Source organism: Oncorhynchus keta, chromosome 19, assembly GCF_023373465.1.
Source record: "Oncorhynchus keta strain PuntledgeMale-10-30-2019 chromosome 19, Oket_V2, whole genome shotgun sequence".
In the NCBI taxonomy this organism is placed as follows: Eukaryota; Metazoa; Chordata; class Actinopteri; order Salmoniformes; family Salmonidae; genus Oncorhynchus; species Oncorhynchus keta.
Genome location: NC_068439.1, coordinates 57086141 through 57109640, shown reverse-complemented (window position 1 = coordinate 57109640; position 23500 = coordinate 57086141). Strand labels below are relative to the sequence as shown.

At 39.3% G+C, this 23500-nt stretch overlaps 1 protein-coding gene across 3 annotated transcripts in view; it reads left to right on the top strand.

Moving 5' to 3' along the window:
* The window catches only part of asb2a.1 (ankyrin repeat and SOCS box containing 2a, tandem duplicate 1), a 32918-nt gene extending 9758 nt beyond the window's left edge, over positions 1–23160 (top strand). For 2 of the 3 annotated variants that reach the window (XM_035793973.2, XM_035793972.2), the window contains exons 3-10: positions 3709–3878; positions 4697–4852; positions 5355–5600; positions 5760–5931; positions 11646–11693; positions 17967–18540; positions 18786–18939; positions 20291–23160. In XM_035793973.2, the coding sequence (XP_035649866.1) occupies positions 3709–3878; positions 4697–4852; positions 5355–5600; positions 5760–5931; positions 11646–11693; positions 17967–18540; positions 18786–18939; positions 20291–20448 (1678 nt within the window). In that variant the 3' untranslated portion in view covers positions 20449–23160. The remainder of the gene's footprint in view (positions 1–3708; positions 3879–4696; positions 4853–5354; positions 5601–5759; positions 5932–11645; positions 11694–17966; positions 18541–18785; positions 18940–20290) is intronic. The other variant, XM_035793974.2, reaches the window with a different exon arrangement.
* The last annotated feature ends 340 nt before the right edge of the window (positions 23161–23500 follow it).

Below are 23500 nucleotides of genomic sequence, written 5' to 3'. Positions count from 1 at the left end.
CTCTTTTTGGCCAAATGGCATCAGATACATGGGCTGCATATACTAAGAGAGAGGCGCTGTTTCACTCGCTCAGATGCTTTCAGCCACTTTGCAAATTGAAGGAAAATTAAGAAACATGATATGATAGTTTTGTATTTATTTTTATTGTTCACATTTTGGGGGAGCATGGCTTGCCTTGGCATCCATCAATACACATCTCTGTAGTAGGCCATATGACCATCGCTGAAGGTCATTTACACTTATGGTGTTTGGAAAGAGACATCTGTTTACATTCATCAAATGGAGCATGCACAGTTGGATGCTGGAATTATTTTGATGCTGCAGGTATCCTACTTTTTTAAGTGATTTGTTTAACAATCAGATGAAAACATCATGACTGGTTGTGTTCATGCCACAAATGTAATACATTTTTACCCTTACATTACGTCTTTGCGATAAGGCCCCTTATAGAGGCTCCCTCGGATTTCATGGTATCATTCACACTCTGGACGCATTTCTACATTCTGTGGTTAAAAGGCTAAGGCTGTGTGATCAAACCACCAGTTCCTCCCCTGGAGGCCTACTTTACGAACACATATTTTTTCCATAGCTGCTGCTTACCCTCCCTCTCCCTTTAGTACTTCTCAATCGTGAATTATAATTCTTCACGCTCTTCACATGCCTGCTAACCATTTGATCTCAATCAGTTTCATGGGAACATGAATTAATATTTTCTTGAATTATGTAGTGTTGCATCGTGAGTGAATTTTAGAGCAGGCCTGGTGGCATGCGCTGAGAGAGAAATGAGAACATTCCAACTATCATCCTAAATGTGATAAGACATTTGGTGGTGCTTTTGTGTTAACAGTAATGTTATACTATGCTATTAAAGTTGGTTATGTTATGCAGAACACAAATGAATCATTATGTGATCATGACATTGATTTAGCTTTGATGTAACTTCATTAAAAGAGCACCCTGCAGGCTCTGATATGTTAGTGATGGGAAGGAAGACAAGGAAAAGAATACCCCCAAAAATGTAGTAAAAAAACATCTCATTGCAAAAAAATGTATACTTGAAATATTTGGAATAATAAAGAATACAAAAAAATAATAATAATTTAAAAAAATTATATATATATATATATATATATATATATATATATATATATATATATATATAGTTTAGTTCCCCATATGTGTGAAGTGGGTTCAAAATAATAACGATGATGATGATAATAATAATTAATAACAAATGGCACTATTTTTTGTTGTATTATTTAAACAACAACACTATTTTCACATACTTTATATAGACACTATGGTGCTGGAGATAATGAACATAAGTTTGAAAAGTAGTGGAATTCCCCTTTAAATTAACCAATACATTTACAATTGTTAAAGGAATTAAATCGCTCTGTTTTAATACCCAATTAAAATGAAACACTCTGTCAATTCATAAGGATTTGTAATTCCCTTATTCTATAATGATAGACAGAGCCCAGTCTTAAAATCAGACAGCAGAGTTTATTCTCAAAAGTACTGAGTACATACACATTTTACCACAGGTTATAAACTGAAAATGACGTCAGCGTTTTCTAAATTTTCCATCTCTTCTTGACACTGGTAGAAAGGCTCTATAGCTCTCAAGCCTTCCCTCCTCGTCTAGAGCCAAGGTCAGCCAGTGTAGATAAGCATTCTAGTCAGTCTGGAGATATAGTTCATTCATTTATACCAAGGAACAGACCGTCATTGTTCTAAACTCTTGACCACATTCACACACACATTATTTTCAGTACTGGGATCAAGAAAAAAAACTCATACATATACAGAATAGTATTCTGATTAGTACATATACAGTAACATAATAGTATTCGGATTAGTACATATACAGTAACACACTAGTATTCTGATTAATCAGTTCTGATTGAAATGTATACATAATTAGTCATCATTGATAAAAAATTCCCTTAACAACAATGTATTAAATTGAGATTTTGTGTAACTGGCCTACACATAATAACCCATTATGTCAATGTAGGATTATGGTTTTAGAAATGTTTACTAATTAATAAAAAATGAAAAGCTGAAATGTTTTGAACCAATAAGTATTCAACCATTTCGTTATGGCAAGTAAAAATAAGTTGTAAAAAAAATGTGATTAACAAGACACATACTAAGTCGCATGGACTCGGTGCTTAACAAGTAATACATTGCATGGACTCACTCTGTGTGCAATAATAGTGTTTAACATTGTTTTGTTATGACAACCTCATCTCTGTTCCCAACATATACAATTACAGTATCTGTAAAGTCCCTCAGTCGAGCACTGAATTTCAAACACAGATTCAACCACTAAGACCAATGGAGCTTTTCCAATGCCTCACAAAGGGCACCTATTGGTAGACGGGTATAAAAAAAGACATTGAAAATCTCTTTTAGCATGGTGAAGTTATTCATTACAATTTGCATGGTGTATCAATACACTCAGTTACTGCAAAGATACAAGCGTCTTTCCTAACTCAGTTGCCAGAGAGGATGTAAACCAGGGATTGGCGACTTTAAAACATTTACAGAGTTTAAATGGCCGTGATAGGAGAAAACTACAATGTTGTTGATCCATCCTCAGTTAATACACAATGCTAACTTAAATGATAGAGTGAAAAGAAGGACGCTTCTATAGAATAAAAAATATTCCAAAACGTGCAAAACTGTTTGCAATAAGGCCCTAAAGTTAAACTGCAAAAAATGTGGCAAAGAAAGGAATTTTATGTCCTGAATACAAACCGCTTATTTTGGCAAATCCAAAACAACACATCACTGAGTACCACTCTTCAAATTTTAAAGCATTGTGGTGGCCGCATCATGTACCATGGGTATGCTTGTCATCAGCAAGGACTAGGGAGTTGTTTCGGATAAAAATAAACTTAATAGAGCTCAGGCAAAATCTTAGAGGGAAAACCTGCGTGTGTCTGCTTTCCAACAGACACTGGGAGACAAATTAAACTTTCAGCAGGACAATAACCTAAACCACAAGGCCAAATATACACTGGAGTTGCTTACCCAGACAACATTGAATGTTCCTGAGTTGCCTAGTTACAGTTTCGACTTAAATTGGTTTGACAATCTATCGGAAGAGTTAAAAATGGATGTCAAGCACAAGAGGTTGGTGGCACCTTAATTGGGAATGGGCTCGTGGTAATGACTGGAGCGGAATCAGTAGAATGATATCAAATACATCAAACACATGGTTTCCAAGTGTTTGATGGCATTCCATTTACTCCATTCCAACCATTATTATGAGCTGTTCTCCCCTCAGCATCCTCCACTGCTGTCTAGCAATGATCAACAACCAACTTGACAGAGCTTGAGTTTTTAAAATAATAATGTGAAAATATTTTACAATCCAGGTGTGCAAAGCTCTTAGACTCTTACCAAGAAAAATGCACAGCTTTAATCGCTGCCAAATCGCATGTTTTGACTCAGGGGTGTGAATACTTATGTAAATTAGATTTCAGCATTTCATTTTTTTATTAAATAAAACATCTTTTCACTTTATCATTATGGGGTATTGTGTAGATGGGTAAAAAAGTGAATCTATTTTGAATTCAGACTGTAACACAACAAAATGTGGCATAAGTCAAGGGGTATGAATACTTTCTGAAGGCATTGTATGTGGACTAGGTGAAAAAGGGTAAGTGGATGATGGTGGGTATGTTTGCCTATTAGAGAAGAGGACACTATTGTGAAAGCCATCCTGAACGGTGATGTGACTACGTTACGAGCTATGGCTAAAGACACCGGGAATAACATACTGCGGCCTGACAAGTATGGATGGATCCCGCTGCACGAGGCTGCATATTATGGCCAAGACCAGTGTGTCAGGGTTCTTCTTGGGGGTAAGTGCAATTCAAAACTCCATAGATGTACATAGTGATGCAAAGTCATTCATTGGATTATTGTTGTCCTTTATGGTTTAACAATGGATATTTTCTGGGCTCACGCCAATTTTTTATTTATTTTTAACATTTGAATGCAATAGTAGTCCATACCCAATAGAACACCCATTTTAACCTTAAAAACGCCAACATGTTTTTTTGCTCAAAAGCACTAATGTGGTCCATTTTATTTTACCCCAAATTGGTATTCATTGCAAAAAAACACTGTCTGTCAAGCATTAACACTTTTCATTCATTAACCTTTTGTAATACATGTAAATAGATATATATTTTCAGGGTATATACATTTACAACTGTGCCAAATGTTGTGCATTTACCACAAAGTTCACTATTGAGCCCATATTTTCAGCTTAGCCATGCACCATTAATAATACTGAACTAGCAACCTTTCTGTTACTGGCCCAATGCTCCAACCACTACGCAACGTGCCACCCCTCACTAGTATACAAAATAAATATAATTTTTCATTCCTCCATATTAACACAGAACTCATGATACGTATATTATATTTTTTTGTCTGTAAGTAGTTGGTTGACAAAGTAAAAAAACATTCAAAAGGATTAAAAAAAGTCTTTCGAAATGATGTTATTCTAAATTTACCCCTGTGGGCGCTTTTATGGTTAACATTTCATTACAAAGTATTTCACAGTTTTCCATGTAAATGCCAGCTAAATAGCTGACTTTAAAAAAACTGTATAAAATAAAGAAAAAACCTAGTCTCATGTTTGTCTCCTGTGTTCTTCTTTCCACTTTTCAAGCTCAACCTGGAATGATTAACAAATGTGACCTGAAAGGCCAGACTGCTCTTATCTTGGCGGTGGGCAGGGAAAGGGTGGCCTGTGTAGAGGCGCTTCTGGAGAAAGGGGCAGACCCAGAACTCGCCACAAAGGAGAGAGAGACCCCCCTCTACAAAGGTAACACATTTGCCTTAGAGACCTACTAAGACCTATATCTTCCAACCTGTTTGTCATTATCCTTTTGTTCTAAACGTAGTAAGTCATAGACTACTTGACTGATAGTAAAATAACTTGTTGGGCAGCAACAATGTGAGAAAACCTTGGCTGAAAAACTTGCCTTTGGGTTGGCTGGGCTGTAGATTTGAAAGAAAATCACTGGTATAAGAAACATGGTGGTGGAATATCCCTCCAGACCATGCCTACAGCGATTGAATGTTTTACATTTGTGGGGAGTACTAGTGAACAAGTGCACACTTCCGGAGAAAGGAGAGGTGATTGGAAGACCAATACAACTACACCCAAAATCTGCCATTACATATTCGCTCTCCCAGTACCTGCAAGCTGTACCCTGGGAATAACCTCAAACCCTTGTTTAGGAAACACTGCCTACCATGACTAACAAAGGCTGGGAAATCTTCCATTTCTCCCCTGTCTGTCAATCTTTGACCGTATTCCACAGCTTGTGAAAAGGAGAATGCTGAGATTGTGGCCATGCTTCTGAATCACGGTGCTGTGGTGAACAAACACTGCATCCAGGGCTGGACGGCTCTCCAGGAGGCTGTGAGCCGCAACAGTGTGGAGATATGTGAGATGTTGCTCAAGGCCGGGGCTAAGCTCAGCCCAACCAACATGTACGGTATCACGCCCCTGTTTACTGCAGCCCAGAGTGGATGCGTGGAAACACTTCGATTTCTCATTAAACACGGTACGATTTTCCCCTCGAAAAGCGGGTGAATTCTGTAGGCCAAATGACATTACACCGAATTGAGACAGTCCACACACCACATAGAGCTGTTATGGAGCTCTAACCATGGATCTTTGGTTGACGTTTCTTACTGTATGTCACACTGAATATATGTTGTAGGTGCTGATATCAACAGCGAGGCCAGCGATGGGGCCACAGCTCTGTATGAGGCGGCTAAGAATGGCCATGAAGACATTGTGAAGCTTCTTCTTTCTCAGAATGCTGATGCCAACAAAGCGGGCAAGAAAGGACTTCTGCCACTACATATCGCTGCCCAACGAGGAACTGATGGGTAGGCGCAATTAGCTTCAATAACCTTGAAATATGGGAAGACATCCCCGCACAGTACACTTAAAGAGATAGTTTGCCCGAATTACAAAATTACATTTTGGTTTACCCTTTACCCTGTGAGCAGTCTGTGGACGAGGTATGACAGCAATCCATGTTTTGTTTACCTGGCCACTGTTTCCAAGTGCTGTGGCACATATCCAAGGCAATGCTACCGATATTAGCATTTTTCGCACTTCAAGTCCAAATCAGCTGAATGAAGTTACTTACAGATTATTTTTGATGCTGTATGTCTCATTATATGAGAGGCACAGTGCCTTCAGAAAGTATTCATACCCTTTGTCTTATTCCACATTTTGTGTGTTAAAGCCTGAATTCAAAATGGATTAAATATTTTTTTTTCTCTCACCCATCTACACGCAAAACCCCATGACAACAAAGCGAAACCATGTTTTAAGAATTTGTCAAATGTATTGAAAATTAAACACAGAAATATCTCATTTACATAACTATTCACACCTCTGAGTCAATACTATGTAGAAAAACCTTTGGCAGAGATTACAGCTTTGAGTCATCTTGGGTACGTGGGTATCAGTTTTGTACATCTGGATTTGGGGATTTCCCCCCTTGCAGATTTTTTCAAATTCTGTTAAATTACATGGGGAGAGGAGGTGAACAGTGTAATGTAGTGAACATTATGCCATAATCCAGTCTGTGTATTTGTACTGTGGGATTCCAGTTCCATGTTTTTACAGTAGCCAAACAGTGATATGCCATGTGAGCCATGTGTTGTCAGTACTTGCGAGCAAAGTTAAACTAAAGTATACGAATGCTCAGACCTCAGTTCTTACAAACATAAGCAATCTAAACAGCGATCGTTACCATTGGCGACGAGTGAAACGCGCAAGAGAAGAATGCAATATACAAGACAAACTACGTACCTATGTGAGTAAACACAGACAGCAACAACAGCCTAGCTAGCATCATATTCAGCTAACATCGTACATTACGGTACAACACCACGATAGCTAGAGCACAACTCAATCGGCTCGAGGTGGAAAAAATGGATCAACAGATTCAAGAATTTTCTAGTTGCATTAGACATTGCAGATAACACACAGAAAATGGCATTACTGTTACACTATGCAGGGTCGGATGTGTACGGTATACTTTCTTATTTTTTAAATATTTATTTCACCTTTATTTAACCAGGTAGGCTAGTTGAGAACAAGTTCTCATTTGCAACTGCGACCTGGCCAAGATAAAGCATAGCAGTGTGAACAGACAACACAGAGTTACACATGGAGTAAACAATTAACAAGTCAATAACACAGTAGAAAAAAAAGGGGGAGTCTATATACAATGTGTGCAAAGGCATGAGGAGGTAGGCGAATAATAAAAATTTTGCAGATTAACACTGGAGTGATAAATGATCAGATGGTCATGTACAGGTAGAGATATTGGTGTGCAAAAGAGCAGAAAAGTAAATAAATAAAAACAGTATGGGGATGAGGTAGGTGAAAATGGGTGGGCTATTTACCAATAGACTATGTACAGCTGCAGCGATCGGTTAGCTGCTCAGATAGCTGATGTTTGAAGTTGGTGAGGGAGATAAAAGTCTCCAACTTCAGCGATTTTTGCAATTCGTTCCAGTCACAGGCAGCAGAGAACTGGAACAAAAATGAGGTGTTGGCTTTAGGGATGATCAGTGAGATACACCTGCTGGAGCGCGTGCTACGGATGGGTGTTGCCATCGTGACCAGTGAACTGAGATAAGGCGGAGCTTTACCTAGCATGGACTTGTAGATGACCTGGAGCCAGTGGGTCTGGCGACGAATATGTAGCGAGGGCCAGCCGACTAGAGCATACAAGTCGCAGTGGTGGGTGGTATAAGGTGCTTTAGTGACAAAACGGATGGTACTGTGATAAACTGCATCCAGTTTGCTGAGTAGAGTGTTGGAAGCCATTTTGTAGATGACATCGTCGAAGTCGAGGATCGGTAGGATAGTCAGTTTTACTAGGGTAAGCTTGGCCATGAGTGAAGTGAAGGAGGCTTTGTTGCGGAATAGAAAGCCGACTCTTGATTTGATTTTCGATTGGAGATGTTTGATATGAGTCTGGAAGGAGAGTTTGCAGTCTAGCCAGACACCTAGGTACTTATAGATGTCCACATATTCAAAGTCGGAACCATTCAGGGTGGTGATGCTAGTCGGGCATGCAGGTGCAGGCAGCGATCGGTTGAAAAGCATGCATTTGGTTTTACTGCAAGAGCAGATGATGACTATGTTACAGCTGTAGCCAAGCTCAATGCAAATTTCTGTCTAAAAGTCAACACAGAAAATGGAACCTACGTTTTCAGACAAGCAAGACAAAATGAAAACGAAACCTTGGATGCTTACCACACACGATTGAAGCAATTAGCATCCACTGGATGGGGCTAAAATATGTTTCAATGGCTCTCCAACAACTACTTGATACAGGCAGCGCACAAGAGATGTCAGATAAACAAGCTGCAGGCATGGAGAATGCTCATTCAAAATCACAAAAATAACTTTCAGTGTGCACTGTGCAAAATAAAAAATATAACAAAAGCCAGGGCTACAAAAATGAAAGCGACAAAAGTCAAAACAGAATACGCAATAACTGTGGAGAAAAATTCCCACAACGAAGGAGGACAAACAAATTGCCCTGCAAGTGGGAAAAAACGGAAATGTGGAAAGTTGAATCAAAAAATGCTGTAGATCACAAAACACCAAGTCCACTCCTCCAGTTGCTGAAAAACGAACCCAACAGCGTCCGAAACACGAAATGCATAAAGTGCAGTCACAAGACGACAAAAAGACACAAAAACAAGACACCTCACCAAGCTCTGATGATGATTATGTGTATGTTGTGTGTACACTACAGAAACCATCCCAACCACACATCCAAGTTACCATTTTGAACACAACTGTGGATGTTATTTTTGATTCAGGTGCAAGCGTTAACATTGATGTCACATGTGACAAGTTAAAGCCCAGCTGTGAATTAAAACAGGCTAAAACAAACATCTTTGCTTATGGCTCCGAACCACTTCCACTGAGAGGAAAATTCACAGTACCAGTCTGCTCCAAGACTAAGATGGTGGATACCACTTTCTATGCAGTCAAAGGTGACTCTGGCTCACTACTTCGCTGTCAGACAGCAACAGACCTTGGACTTCTGAAAATAATAAACTTTCGGACCACTCCAAGTGAACCAGCTGATGGTTAATTCATAAGCCAGTTTACAAACGAATACAATGACCTCTTCCAAGGCATTGGAAAACTCAAAGACTTTCATGTGAAGCTGCACATTGATGACACAGTTCAAACAGCAGTACAACCACACAGGAGGATTCCTTTCCACGTGAAATAAAAAGTTCAACAGGAGCTTGACACACTACAAAGCCAAGACACCATTGAAAAAAATCAGCGGGCCAACGCCATGGGTATCACAGACCAAAACCCAAGACCCCTGGTAAAAGCCTGATCCTCAAAATGTCCCGGAAGTTTGCAGTCTACTTTGTATGATACAATACTGCTCACGGTTCATCCCAGACTTTGCAACAACCACACAGCCTCTTTGTGAGCTCACAAGAAAAGATCACACCTGGTGCAGCACACGACGACATCCTACTTTGACCCAGCCAAGAGGTCGACACTGTTAGTTGACTACGGCCAAGATGATTTCGGTGCCATACTAAGTCAGCACAACCCTACAAGTGACAAAGACGTCCAGATCATCGCATATGCCAGCGGAGCGCTTTCAGAGATTGAATAGCGCTACTCACAAACCGAGAGAGAAGCTCTGGCGATCATCTGGGCATGTGAACCCTTTCACTTGTATCTCTACGGAGCTCACTTCACGGTCCTCACAGACCATAAACGAGTAGAGCTTATCTTCAACAACCCAAAAGCCACACCCCCAGCGTGACTTGAGCGATGGAGACTGAGACTACAACCCTACAGCTACACTGTGAAGTACAAAGCCAGTAAAAATAACCCCGCCGAATACATGTCAAGACATCCCATCGCAGGGGAAACAGCACAAAGAACCTTTTGCATGGCAGACAAATATGTGAACTTTATCATTGACAACACAGTTCCCAAAGCTGATTCTAACAGAGGTGCAAGAAGAAACAAAGACTCAGCTCTACAGAAGGTGATGTGCCTATTGTCCACAAGAACTTGGCAAGATTCACTACATGACACACAAGATGTTGATTTCCAAACATTAAAAGCACTCTTTCGCATGAGACATGAACTAACAATCAATGCACAAGAAAACATCCTTTCTGAGAGGAACACGGCTCGTTCTTCCAGCCTTTCTCCATAACAAAGCAATCAACCTAGCTCACACAGGACATCTAGGTATTGTGAAAACAAAACAGCTACTGAGAGAGAATGTTTGGTTTCCAGGCATGGATGACATGGTAGAAAAAGCAATTCAGCACTGCATTCAATGTCAAGCTGCCACTGCAGGAAATCATATGGAACCACTGTCTATGTCGAAACATTGACAAAGTACCTGAGATTGTAAAAATGGACAATGGACCTCCCTTCAATGGACAGTCCTTCACAGATTTCAGCCACTACCTTGGATTTAAACACAGAAAGATAACACCTTACTGACTGAGAGCTAATGCTGAAGCAGAACGCCTAATGAGAACACTCAAGAAGTCTGTCACAGTCACAAACTCTGAAGGAAAGCCTTGGAAACAAAATCACAACAGTTTTCTGAGAAACTACAGCGCAACCTCTCACGGAACTAATCAACAAGAAAGAAAACTTTGCACTACACTTCCCACAATGCCTCACTTCGCACCAAACATCAAGCTACGTGACATGCAAAGCAACATATGAAAGAGACTGCTGACTACAAGAACCGAGCACAAACCTCGACAAACCTCAAACCAGGAGACATGGTACTCTGCTGTCAGCATGTCAAAGGAAAACTCACGACTCCCTAAAATCCTAAACCTTACAAAGTCATGAGAATCAAAGGATCGATGATAACGGTGGCACGCTCTGGATGTCTGGAAACCAGAAACTCATCCTTCTTCAAAACGCTCCCACCGTCTCAATGATGAAGACCACTGTGCTCTTGGAAACTTTCAACACTAGACATTTTTTTATACTCTTCCCCAGATATATGCCTCATCACAATAAAATCTTGGAGATCTACGGACAGTTCCTTGGACTGTCAACTGTGGGATTTTATGTGTGTTTCTTTCTAAATCATATACAAACAATTGAATTGACCACAGGTGGACTCCTATCAAGTTGTGAAATCTCAAGCGTGATCAGAGGAAATTGGATGACCCTGAGCTCAATTTGGAGTGTCATAGCAAAGTGTGTGAATATTTAAGTAAATTAGATATTTCTGTACTTTATTTTCAATACATTTGCAACATTTCTAAAAACGTGTTTTCACTTTGTCATTATGGAGTATTGTGTGTAGCTGGGTGAGAGAAAAAAAAACGATTTAATCCATTTTGAATTCAGGATGTAACGGAATAAGTCAAGGGGTATGAATGCTTTCTGAAGGCACTGTATGTTTATTCTCAATTTCCATTTTACAAATAGCCTACACCAGGGATAGCCAAATTATTATAATTATGTTGCGTACCCCTGGCCTACATATTATTATCATTATTATTATTATATATATTATCATACATTGTTGTATTGTTTCCAGAAAAACCCTGCTGACCTATGACTTCTACAATTATGACAAGTCAGTTAAGTATGTCTGACTGGAGTTACCAATGAAGTTGTGGTAGATAAGCGCTCCTTTAATCCTTTAACATGTGACATTAACCCAAGCTTTGCTCAGTAGAATATTTATTTATTAGTTATTAAAATGTTTCTTGGTCCTCTGTAATATTGTTGTATATTAATATTTTCATGTTTTCTGTAACCATTGCTTTGTTTATGGAGGTTTACTTTGTGTTAGCTTTTTAATGTGTTTTTCTTGTCATTAATGTCAGTAAATGTAATCATTCACACTCAATCCATTGAGTGGCATGATGTCCATGATGTTCATCCCTTGTGGTCAATGTGTGTGGTATGACAACACAATGATCTAAGTTTTTAGCGTTATAGCAAGCTGTCAGTTTACAGTATCAGAGGAGGCCTGCTCACACAAAGTGAGTTGGATGTTGGAAAACAGCTCCAAAGCTGATAAATCGATTCACCATCTGGTCCCAAAAATGTTTTGGGCCATGAATGGCTACCTCAACATGCAATCTTTCATAGGGGTCAAAGGTCATACATATATGCATTTTGGGGTATATCGAGCCAAATTGGACAGCATTGGGATGTGCTCTATTATCACAGGGTAACCCGATGATAACTACACCAAACAAGATCAGTCCCAGCAGCCTATTTTCAACATGGCCACCACCATAACTGAATAAATAATTGGTGTAATAAGATCATAATGAGTGCACCAAACTTTACATGAAGCTAGGAAAAGCCTAAACATTGATGGCTTGCTATTGTACACATTTTCCAATATGGCCACCAAACGGCTCCATTGATTTTAATTGGATTGGTCTAACATTGACACAACTCTTTTAGTAATACTGTCGGTAGAATGTGCCCAATAATAATTATTCCTTCATTAATTATTCCTTTAACATTCCTTTATCAGCCTGTGAACATTCTATTGCATAGACTCACTACAACAAGATATATAAAGGTTTTGGAAAACATAGAAAGCACATTTCTTGGAGAGGATATCACATATAAATCTAATCAGGGGCTTGTAGGGAACAATTTACTATCAAACCTTTGCCTCACTAAAGTGGACAAATTGTTCCACTGACACATGGATTATAACTTCCAAACCAGCAAGATGGAAAGACGTTACATTCCATATATTTAGCAAAAGATAATGTTTTAAAAGTGCAAACAACTTCAGTTTGTTCCTATGCAAGATGCCATCTTGTCTATAGAAATATAATGAATCATTCTACATTATGTGAGCTTGCCACAGATAACCATTCTGATTGTTTACTGATGACGCAATTCAAGTTCAGGAGGATACGTTCAGGTAACCTCGGTCCAACGCTGTGATTTCAAAAATGCATGAAAATGCAAAATGTTTGTTGAATGCATTAAATTAATATAAATATATAATATATAAATGAACAAAAATATAAACTCAACATACAACAATTTCAAAGATTTTACTGAGTTACAGTTCATATGAGGAAATCAGGCAATTGAAATAACTAAATTAGGCCCTAATCTGTAGATTTCACATAACTGGAAATACAGATATGCATATGTTGGTCACAGATACCTTAAAAAATGGGCCTCACAATCTCGTCACGGTATATCTGTGTATTCAAATTGTCATTAATAAAATGCAATCATGTTCGTTATCCGTAGCTTATGCCTGCCCATACCATAAGGCCGGTTGGTCGTACTGCGAAATTCTCTAAAATGAGATTGGAGCCTGGTTATGGTAGAGAAATTAACATTAAATGATCTGGCAACAGCTCTGGTGGACAGTCCTGCAGTCAGCATGCTAGTTGTACACTTCCTCAAAACTTGAGACATCTGTGGCATTGTGTTGTGTGACAAAACAGCACATTTTAGTGTGGCCTTTTATTGTCCTTTTATTGTATACAAGGGTCATCTGTATAATGATCATGATGTTTAATCAGCTTCTTGATATGCCACACCTGTCATTTGGATGGATTATCTTGGCAAAGGAGAAATGCTCACTAACAGGGATGTAAATAAATTTGTGCACAACATTTTATAGAAATAAGCTTTTGTGCGTATGGAACATTTATGGGATCTTTTATTTCAGCTCGTGAAACATATGACCAACACTTTACATATATTTTTGTTCAGTGTAATTAGGACAACTCTAGATTTCTCTGTCGTCTTCTTCTTATTGTATTTCTTCCACCTGCTCTAGAGTTTCAACAATTTAAGCTATTAAATAGTCCAGACTGCCCCAACTTAGATTGCTTGAGAAAATATTTTTGACAGCATTTATACTTTTTGAACTACAACCATATTTAAATAAGCTCCCAATGCATTTCAATGTCAAAGGTCACTAAACTCTATCACCATTTATCAACTCCAACTCAACGTTAAAGGGATACTTCGGGAATTTCGCAATGAGGCCCTTTATCTACTTCCCTAGAGTCAGAAGAACTCGTGGACACCATTTTAATGTCTCTGATTGCAGTTTGAAGGAAGTTGCTAACTGGAGCTAGCGTAATTGTAAACTAGAGTTGGCACAAAGACTATGGGTATCTGTGTCAGAGTCTATGTGATGTGGGTAAGTCGGAGTCAGGAGCAGGACACAGAGATGAGTAATAATAGTGACTTTACTCAAATATAATCTTCCAACAAGGAGAACAAAAATCCAGAAACACATAATGGGAACCAGGTGTGTACAATACAGACAAAACAAATGGAAAAAGAAATGTAGATTGGCGGAGGCTAGAAAGCTGGTGACGTCGACCGCTGAATGCCGCCCGAACAAAGAGAGGCACCAACTTCGGCGGAAGTCGTGACAATCTGCTAGCATGCTAGAACTATAACCATTTTAAATGTACATAGCTATTTCAGTCTGTTTTCAGCCTGTTTTGGTAGGATGGAGTTTTGGCATGCCTGGTGACATCTCCAAGTGCTAAATTAGTTAATAAAATAGTTTCAAATCTCTATGCCAATTACAGCTACTTTTCAGTTTCCCCATCCGCACACAGACCACTCCCAAGACAGAACAAGCAAAATTCTTGATTGAGAAATTGCTATTTGCTAAGAAGCTATTTTTGTTTATTTTTTACCATTTTAAGGTACCTAAAGTGATAGCTCACCCAAATCATCTATAAGTGACTTTGTTAAGCATTGTAATACATTTTTCCATACTTTCAGATGATTTGTACATGATGCACGAAAATATTGTAATATCGGTCCCATGATTTCAATGTGGGTTTTTGCCACAAATGCGAATACATTTCATACCTTGTCCATAGACTGCTTACAAGATAAGGAAACTAATATGTAATTTTGTAAACTTGAACTATCCCTTTAAAGCAGCAATGTGTAACTTTTTGGGCGACCTGACAAAATCCACATAGAAATGTGAGTTATAGATCTGTCATTCTCATTGAAAGCAAGTCTATGAAGCAGTAGATCTGTTCTGTGTGTGCTATTGCTATGCCTCCCCTTATCAAGTACATTTTTTGTACACCAGCTTCACAGCTGAATGTAACGGAGTTCTTCGTTTGTCGAAAGAGAGTCGGACCGAAATGCAGCGTGATGGTTACTCATGACTTTAATAGAAAAAAAGTGACACATGAAATAACGATACAAAATAACAAACGGAACGTGAAACCTAATTACAGCTGGTGAAACTACACAGAGACAGGAACAATCACCCACGAAATACAAAGCGAAACCAGGCTACCTAAATACAGTTCCCAATCAGAGACAACGAGAATCACCTGACTCTGATTGAGAACCGCCTCAGGCAGCCAACACCCCTACTCAGCCGCATTCCCAATAATACAAAAACCCCAATACGAAATACAACAACATAAACCCATGTCACACCCTGGCCAGACCAAATAATTAAAGAAAACACAAAATACTAAGACCAAGGTGTGACACTGAAAATACAATATTTTTGGTTACGGAAAGATTAACTATACTATACTTGCTTTTTTGTCACATGAACTGAAATTATGCAACTTATTCAAATTTTAGCAAAAAATAAATGTTTGCGTAATTTTGCGTAATAATTTCTGCAATCATTAATTGTTGCCTATATAACGCTAGTGCTTAAATAATCATTAAATATCTTCTTGTGGACTAAAAGTCAGATTCACTCCAAATGTGGTCTTTGGACATCACAATAGTCCCTAAAGAGTTTCAGAACATAAAATTGATATGCTACAATACGCTAAAAACACCCTTATTGTCATGAACACTAGGACCAAATTAAACATTTTGAATGTATGCCCATGGTACATTTCTTAACTTAGTTTGAGGAAATCTAAGGGATTGGTAAAAAGATGACTGAGTTATTGACAAATCAAAAATCAGATTTTAGGTGTACATTTAAACCCCTGTAAAATGGCTCCACAGTGGCTTTTCAACTTGAAACGTGTCATCGCTATCATGGACATCCCTAAGATTTTTTGATGTCTCAAAAAACAAAAAATTATTAACAACTCATTTGCATATGTACCATAATTGCTGGACTATTAAGCGCACCTGAATATAAACCGCACCCACTGAATCATTAAAAAATATGTATTTTGTACATAAATAAACCGCACGTCTATAAGCCGCAGGTGCCTACCGGTACATTGAAAAAATGAACTTTACACAGCCTTTAAACGAAACACGGCTTGTAACAAAAATTAAACAGTGGCCTACCAAGAAAGTCATTGGTCACTATCTTCCTCCTCCTGTGCACTGAAACCACTGAAGCCATCTCCTTAGGTGTCGGAGTTTAATAGCCTCAGAATTGCTTCATCCGATGTTGGATCGTTTCCATTGTCACTCTCCTCACTTTCATCCGGAGGCAAATACCCCGCTGAGCTCATGCTGCCCCTTCAACACGCAGCAGTCCAGCCTTTCGAAAACCCGTTGATGATAGTGGATTTTTTGACAATGCTCCACGCTGTCAGGACCCACTGGCAGACTTGACCATAAGTTGCTCTTCGCATGCGGCCCGTTTTAGTGAAGGATTTCTCCCCACTTGTCATCCAAGCCTCCCATTGAACAAGGAGCGCCACCTTAAATGCACGATTTACACTGATGCCGAGTGGCTGCAAATACTTTGGGCCATCTGCTTTTCTTCCCTCTGAAAGCTTTTGTTGTCTTTTTGCACTGAGTCAGTTCCTCACGCTGTTTTCCAACGTCTTATCATCGACTCATTAAGGCCAAGCTCCCGTGCAGCAGCTCTATTTCCTTTTCCAACAGCCAGATCGATCGCCTTCAACTTGAAAGCTGCATCATATGCATTTTCTCTGTGTCTTTGCCATGATGAGGGTGACAAAATTACTACCATAATCAGAATGATGGGAAGTTTGAGCGTGCGCGATTTACGTCACATTACGTGACTGTGCTCAGTTTTTTGGCGGCATGAATCTTGTGAAAGCGGGAAAAATCCATAAATTAGCCATGTCATTGTATAAACCGTGGGTTTAAAGCGTGGGAATAAAGTAGCGGCTTATAGTCCGGAAATCACGGTAACACTAATGCTGAAAATCATCTGCAATCATCTTTCCTCATGAACCATACTTCAGATTCACTCCAGATTTTGTGTTTAGACTCATTACATCAGTCTTTAATGGTTTTGAGAAAAAATAGTTGCTATATTCTAATATGGGAGTATTGTACCTATAGATTCAGTGAAGTAGCCTCTAATGAATTTGAGAAATATAACCAACCTACAGCACGAGACTAAACTTAACTTGCGTCATCCTTGTGGCATTGCGAGATAAACATGGTAATGCTTTCACTGATTCCACATAAAGGAAGATAGTTTCTACATGATAGAGTGCTTGCTTTGTTATTCAACTGATCTTTTGACCTTTCTGTGATCCAGTGAACCCTGTTCATTGCTGCTTGCAACCACATGTTATATATTTTTTAAATAATGATTGTGCTCTCCCCCTTGCCTCTATCCTTTACACTACCCTACCCCCTAGTTTATATTTCCGACTCTACCGACTTGCCTCTCACTTGCACATTCCTCCAGGAGTCCGCACATCAACTGGAAGAAACAGAAGTTAGAAAGGGATTCCCCACGAATTTATAATGCTACAGTAATCATTCAGTTCATAGAGCACACAATTCCGGTTGGAGGATACCCACAATCAGAAGGGTAAAAACCAGGGATGGAATTCTCCATCTGGGAATACTCCAACTGGGATTTCTGAAAAACGTGGATGTTTTGGGGGAATTTTGCAACCCTACCCCTTGATCCTCAACTCTGGGCACCCTCTAATTTCCCCTGTGTGGTTTTCTATTTCAGTATCGTGTCATTGCTGATCAAAGCCACCAGCAAGTCCAGAGTGAATCGCAGTGGCATCAGTCCCCTCCATCTTGCCGCCGAGTGCAACAGGGATGAAGTCCTGGAGGTCCTAATCGAGGCCGGCTACGATGTCAATGCCATGCTGTCAGAGGACCGCTCCAAGATGTACGAGGATCATCGCAGCACAATTCTATACTTTGCCGTTGCCAACGGCAATGTGGAAGCAACCACCATGCTTCTAGAAGCCGGTGCCAACCCCAACCTAGACACCTTCAACACGCTACTGGTGGCCGTGAGGCAGGGTAGTATCGAATTGGTCACTTTGCTGGTGGAGCATGGGGCCAACGTTAACGCCTACGTCCTGACTCACCCCACCTCATTCCCGGCCACTGTCATGTTCAGTATGAAGTACCTGTCCATGCTGAAGTATTTGATGGACAATGGCTGTGATGCCCACTCCTGTTTTAGCTGCACTTACGGCAGTGGTCCACATCCACCCATTCAAGAGACATCTGAGAGGGATGACTTGCGCTACAATAACGATACACGCAGGAATACTGGGAAAGCTGTTCAGGTAAACAAAATGTACATGGGAGTTAAATAGGTTGGTATAGTTATTATACGACATAGTAGTACTAATTATACCACAGCCAGGTATAACAGCTATAAGTACTATGTAACAATGTTTACCTACACTGTAATCTCCTATGTAACTGTCATGCTGTCATGTTAGCACAGGTATTTGGAACATTTTCTTGTGGGGACTTAAAAATACAATATACCATAGCCTACCATCGCTTTTTGTCTTTCCATCAATAGTTCTGTGAGATAATCTCAACTCAGGCAATAAACCGCTGGGCAGGACCCATCATAGACGTACTCCTGGATTATGTTGGCCATGTGAAACTCTGCTCCAGACTTACTGAACACCTAGATAGCTTTGGGGGCTGGGAAGCCATCAAGGAGAAAGCAAGTGAGTGTCCCCAGACTTGCAAACAAGCACAGACACACATACCCATACTGTACACACACACACACACACACACACACACACACACACACACACACACACACACACACACACACACACACACACACACACACACACACACACACACACACACACACACACACACACACACACACACACATACAGACACAGACACTCTTAGAAAAGTGCTGTCTCGAACCTTTAAGGATTCTTCGGCTGTAGGAGAACCCTTAGAATAACAATTTTTGGTTCCAGGTAGAATCCTTTTGGGTTCCATGTAGAACCCTTTCTACAGCGTGTTTTACATGGAATTTAAAAGGGTTATACAGTTGAAGTCGGAAGATTACATACACTTAGGTTGGAGTCATTAAAACTATTTTTTCAATCACTCCACTAATTTCTTGTTAACAAATTATAGTTTTGGCAGGTCGGTTAGGACATCTACTTTGTGCATGACAAAAGTAATTTTTCCAACAATTGTTTACAGACAGACTATTCCACTTATAATTCACTGTATCACAATTCCAGTAGGTCAGAAGTTTACATATGCTAAGTTGACTGTGCCTTTAAACAGCTTGGAAAATTACAGAAAATGATGTCATGGCTTTAGAAGCTACCGATAGGCTAATTGACATAATTTGAGTGAATTGGAGGTGTACAATTTTAAAGGCAAGGCTACCAAATACTAATTGAGTGAATGTAAACTTTGACCCACTGGGAATGTGAAGAAAGAAATAAAAGCTGAAATAAATCACTTTCTACTATTATTCTGACATTTCACATTCTTAAAATAAGTGGTGATCCTAACTGACCTAAGACAGGGAATTTTTACTAGGATTAAATGTCAGGAATTGTGAAAAACTGAGTTTAAATGTGTTTGGCTAAGGTGTATGTAAACTTCCGACTTCAAATGTATCTGGAACCAGAAATGTTTCTACATGGAACCAAAAAGGGTTATTCTAAGGGTTCTCCTACAGCCAAAGAACCCTTAAGGGTTCCCCTACAGCCAAATAACCCTTTTTTCTTAGTCTATTACACAACAGAAGGTAGAATTTTGGTGTAGCGGTATGCGTGGTATGCGTGGTTGATAACCAGGGTTCAATACCAGCCTGTTACAGTGGTGCCGTGACCTGGATCCCAGAGCTCATGTCTAGCAGCTGCTGGGGTTACTTCTGTGATGAGGGGGATGTCATGCACGCGTGCACACCCAGCCACACACACCAATGCCCAAACAGGCACTTATTTTGAGTGACTTGTGCACATCTTATATGTATACTGTTTATATAATGTACAAGCGTCACATATTACCGTATCTGTTGCCATTGTCTTACAGCGCCCCCGCGTCCACTGATGCAGCTGTGTAGGCTGAAGATCCGGCAGCAGGTTGGACTCCACAGACTGAGGTGCATCAACAAACTGCCCCTCCCACCACGAGTAATCAAGTACCTTAACCACGAAGAGCGCAAACAAGAAGAGTTTTGTGCATTCTAGAGAGTGACATCATAGTCAAAACAAGAGATGACACAGGGAATGCCGCACAAAATTGATTGACATAATCAGTGTTTATGGTGTGAATATTTTTACTGATATTTGAGCAGTAATGTAGAGTACAGTTACATTTCACAATTAAACTTTAAGATCAGACTTTAATTTAATAAGCTCACCCGACAGGTAGACTTACCAAAGTTGGTAGCATTTTATTTGACTGTTGTAGACATTACTTTTATTTTAATTACTAGGTATTCACAAGTACATGGTAAAATGGTAATTATAGTAATATCATATTAATTACTTGTTTGTTTCAGTGAGACCAACTGAAGCAACATTTTTAAACAAATATTGAAATGGGTTTGTGTCAAGTTTAGAAAATGTACATGTTTAAGTGTACAGTAATTTTGGGGCGTTATAGGACCCTGTAAGGCAAGCTTTTATGAATTTGTGATATTTTTTCAACCTTAGTTGAGACTTCATAATATTGTTATTCAGAATAGTCTATTCAATTTCTCAATGAAATATAAAAATGAAATAAATACACAAATGGATTTTTGTGTATTTTCTGCCTATTTGATTGCACAGTATTTTTGGGGAAATATGGTCCTTCTGTAGCTCAGTTGGTAGAGCATGGCGCTTGTAACACCAGGGTAGTGGGTTCGATCCCCGGGACCACCCATACGTAGAATGTATGCACACATGACTGTAAGTCGCTTTGGATAAAAGCGTCTGCTAAATGGCATATATTATTATATTAATATTTTACTCTTTTAGGCTACCTTATATGTACAGCTGAAGTCAGAAGTATACATACACCTTAGCCAAATACATTTAAACTCAGTTTTTCACAATTACGGAAATTTAATCCTAATTAACATTCCCTGTCTTAGGTCAGTTAGGATCACCACTTTATTTTAAGAATGTGAAATGTCAGAATAATAGTAGAGAGAATTATTTATTTCTGCTTTTATTTCTTTCATCACATTCCCAGTGGGTCAGAAGTTTACATACACCCAAGTAGTATATGGTAGTGTTGCCTTTAAATTGTTTAACTTGGGTCAAACCTTTCGGGTAGCCTTCCACAAGCTTCCCACAATAAGTTGGGTGAATTTTGGCCCATTCCTCCTGACAGAGCTGGTGTAACTGGGTCAGGTTTGTAGGCCTCCTTGCTCACACACGCTTTTTCAGTTCTGCCCACACATTTTCTATGGGATTGAGGTCAGGGCTTTGTGATTGCCACTCCAATACCTTGACTTTGTTGTCCTTAAGCCATTTTGCCACAACTTTGGAAGTATGCTTGGGGTCAATGTCTTTTTGGAAGACTGACTGATGTCTTGAGATGTTGCTTCAATATATCCACATAAATTTCTCTCCTCGTGATTAAATCTATATTTTGAAGTGCACCAGTCCCTCCTGCAGCAAAGCACCCCCACAACATGATCCTGCCACCCCCGTGCTTCATGGTTGGGATGGTGCTTTTTGGCTCGCAAACCTCCCCCTTTTTCCTCCAAACATAACGACGGTCATTATGGTCATGGCCAAAACGTTCTATTTTGTTTCATCAGACCAGAGGACATTTCTCAAAAAAGTACGATCTTTGTCCCCACGTGCAGTTGCAAACCGTAGTCTGTCATTTTTATGGAGGTTTTTGAGCAATGGCTTCTTCCCTGCTGAGCAGCCTTTCAGGTTATGTCTATATAGGACTCGTTTTACTGTGGATATAGATACTTTTGTACCCGTTTCCTCCAGCATCTTCACAAGGTTCTTTGCTGTTGTTCTGGGATTGATTTGCACTTTTCGCACCAAAGTCTCTATCTCTAGGAGACGCGTCTCCTATCTAAGCGGTATGACGGTTGCATGGTCCCATGGTGTTTATACTTGCGTACTATTGTTTGTACAGATGAACGTGGTACCTTCAGGCATTTGGAAATTTCTCCCAAGGATGAACCAGACTTGTGGAGGTCTACAATTTTTTTTTCTGAGATCTTGGCTGATTTATTCAGATTTTCCCATGATGTCAAGCAAAAATGCACTGAGTTTGAAGGAAGGCCTTGAAGTACATCCACAGGTACACCTCCAATTGACTCAAATGATGTCAATTAGCCAATCAGAAGCTTCTAAAGCCATGACATCCTTTTATGGAATTTTCCAAGCTGTTTTAAGACACAGTCAACTTAGTGTATGTAAACTTCTGACCCACTGGAATTGTGATACAGTGAATTATAAGTGAATTACTTGTGTCATGCACAAAATAGATGTTCTAACTGACTTGCCAAAACTATAGTTTGTTAACAAGAAATATGTGGAGTGGTTGAAAAACAATACTTTATGACTCCAACCTAAGTGTATGTAAAATTCAGACTTCAACGGTTTCAGTATATACGTTGTGTTTTTGTAAATATGACATTTTTACAGTTGAACTTATGCCAAATATAGGAGTTGAACATTAAGGTTTACAGCATTTTCTGAGAGTAAATTTCACAGGAGAGATTGAGAATATGAGAACAAAGCACTATATTTAATTTGATATGTGTAAATAGATTCCAATTTGTGTATTTGCAGTATTCTGTATGACATCTGAGGTACGGGTCACCTTTTTCTAATATTTGGGTATATTTCTTTAGAAGGTGACCTCCATGTACTTGTATTTCCGATCATGGAAACAATTCAATCTTGTGTCTGTGGAAAAAATAAACATCATTTGAATATCAATTTCTATGGGTTGATCATTAGTCATCAAATAATCCATTAGTCCAGTAATTAACCATTTAGAAAATGATTGTATTCATTGGGATATGCAATAATTACATGTTTGCGTTTCCAGTTTTAAGGTCTAGCATTCCTGAATAAATAATACTTGTTGATTAGAATGTGTGTGTGTGCATGCTTGCACTTCACTTCAGACAAACTCCTCATGACGGAGCCAAATGACTTCACAGCGATTGCTCTATGGATAAAGTTGTGTTTATACCTTCATCCCTCTTGCCCTCTAGCGTTGGACAGAACTACTTCTGTAGATCACAGGAGGTTGGTGGAACCTTAATTAGGGAGG